The following is a 1,508-nucleotide window of genomic DNA, read 5'->3' as shown; positions in this document are numbered from 1 at the left end:
AGAACCCTGAACTGAAAGAAAGACTGATCTGAATCACAGAATTCAGCATTTCTGTGTGATTTTCTGCAAATAACCAATTCTCCAAAGCGTAATTTTCTAAAATAAAATTAATACAAATATAATAATATAAAGTGCTAGATTGTTAATATTTAATGCTGAATGAGTATATATTGGCAAAATGAGTGATTATTACATGGTTTACACTCTCTAAAGAGTTATACAGGAGGTGAATTGGTGTTAGAAGCATTGTTTGTTTTATTGCAGGCTTACCACTACCCAGCACTGAGCACACCTGAACTGAACCCATGGCCAGTACAAGTAATGTGACTGAATTTATTTTCAATGGCCTTTTCCAGGATCCTGAGGTACAGAGAGCGTGCTTCGTGGTGTTTCTTCCTGTGTACCTGGCCACGGTGGTGGGCAATGGTCTCATTGTCCTGACTGTCAGTGTCAGTAAGAGTCTGCGTTCCCCCATGTACTTCTTCCTCGGCTACCTGTCCTTGGTGGAGATCAGCTACTCCTCTATTATCGTCCCGAAATTCCTCACTGACTTACTTGCCAAGATCAAAACCATCTCCCTGCAGGGCTGTCTGGCCCAGATATTCTTCTTCCACTTCTTTGGGGTCACTGAGATCCTCTTGCTCACGGTGATGGCCTATGACCGCTATGTGGCCATCTGCAGACCCCTGTACTATACAACCGTTATGAGCCGGCCTGTGTGTCACCTTCTGGTGGCTGGTTCCTGGTTGGGGGGCATCATTCACTCTATGGTTCAGATCCTTGTTGCTGTCCAGTTGCCCTTCTGTGGTCCCAATGTTATTGACCACTACTTCTGCGACCTCCATCCCTTATTCAAGATTGCCTGCACTGATACCTTTGTAGAAGGAGCGATTATATTGGTCAATAGTGGGTTATTCTCTGTCTTCTCCTTCCTCTTCCTGGTGTCTTCCTATGTTGTCATCCTGTTCAACTTGAGGAAGCATTCTGCAGAGGGCAGGCGCAAAGCCCTCTCCACCTGTGCCTCTCACATCACCGTGGTCGTCCTGTTCTTTGGACCTGCCATCTTCCTCTACATGCGGCCCTCCTCCTCCTTCACTGAGGACAAACTGGTGGCTGTGTTCTACACGGTCATCACCCCTATGCTGAACCCCATCATCTACACACTCAGAAATGCAGAGGTCAAAATTGCCGTGAGGAGGTTGTGTGGCAAAACGGAGCACGCAGGGATGGAGTGAAAGGTCTCAGGGATACAGAAAGTGATAAAAGAGTATGTTTCATTGTTTCCTGTTCTTGAAATGGACTTTGACTTCAGTGGGAAATTCAAGAGCAAATGTAAGGATTTAATGTTATTGCTCTTGTGATCAGTAGCTAAGGTGTCCTGGTATATTGTATGAAGAGCTGAAGTAGGGTAAAATTGTTAAGTCTTATGGAACTTGACTATCTCCATGCTATCCAACAATGTCATGAATTTGGGTAACCTGAAGCCTGAAACGCTGGGGCAAGTGCTA

At 45.1% G+C, this 1,508-nt stretch overlaps 1 protein-coding gene across 1 annotated transcript; it reads left to right on the top strand.

The window, feature by feature from the left end:
- The first annotated feature begins 305 nt into the window (after window positions 1-305).
- Window positions 306-1,235, top strand: LOC100348045 (olfactory receptor 4B1-like). Its single transcript, XM_002708868.1, has one exon. It carries the CDS (start codon window positions 306-308, stop codon window positions 1,233-1,235), a length of 930 nt encoding a protein of 309 aa, XP_002708914.1.
- The last annotated feature ends 273 nt before the right edge of the window (window positions 1,236-1,508 follow it).

Source organism: Oryctolagus cuniculus, chromosome 1 (assembly GCF_964237555.1).
Source record: "Oryctolagus cuniculus chromosome 1, mOryCun1.1, whole genome shotgun sequence".
NCBI classification, from domain to species: Eukaryota; Metazoa; Chordata; class Mammalia; order Lagomorpha; family Leporidae; genus Oryctolagus; species Oryctolagus cuniculus.
This window is presented reverse-complemented; position numbering and strand designations above follow the sequence as displayed.

Excerpts from the sequence above, each read along its gene's own strand:
- LOC100348045 (XM_002708868.1), top strand. The coding sequence starts at position 306 with ATGGCCAGTACAAGTAATGTGACTGAATTTATTTTCAATGGCCTTTTC.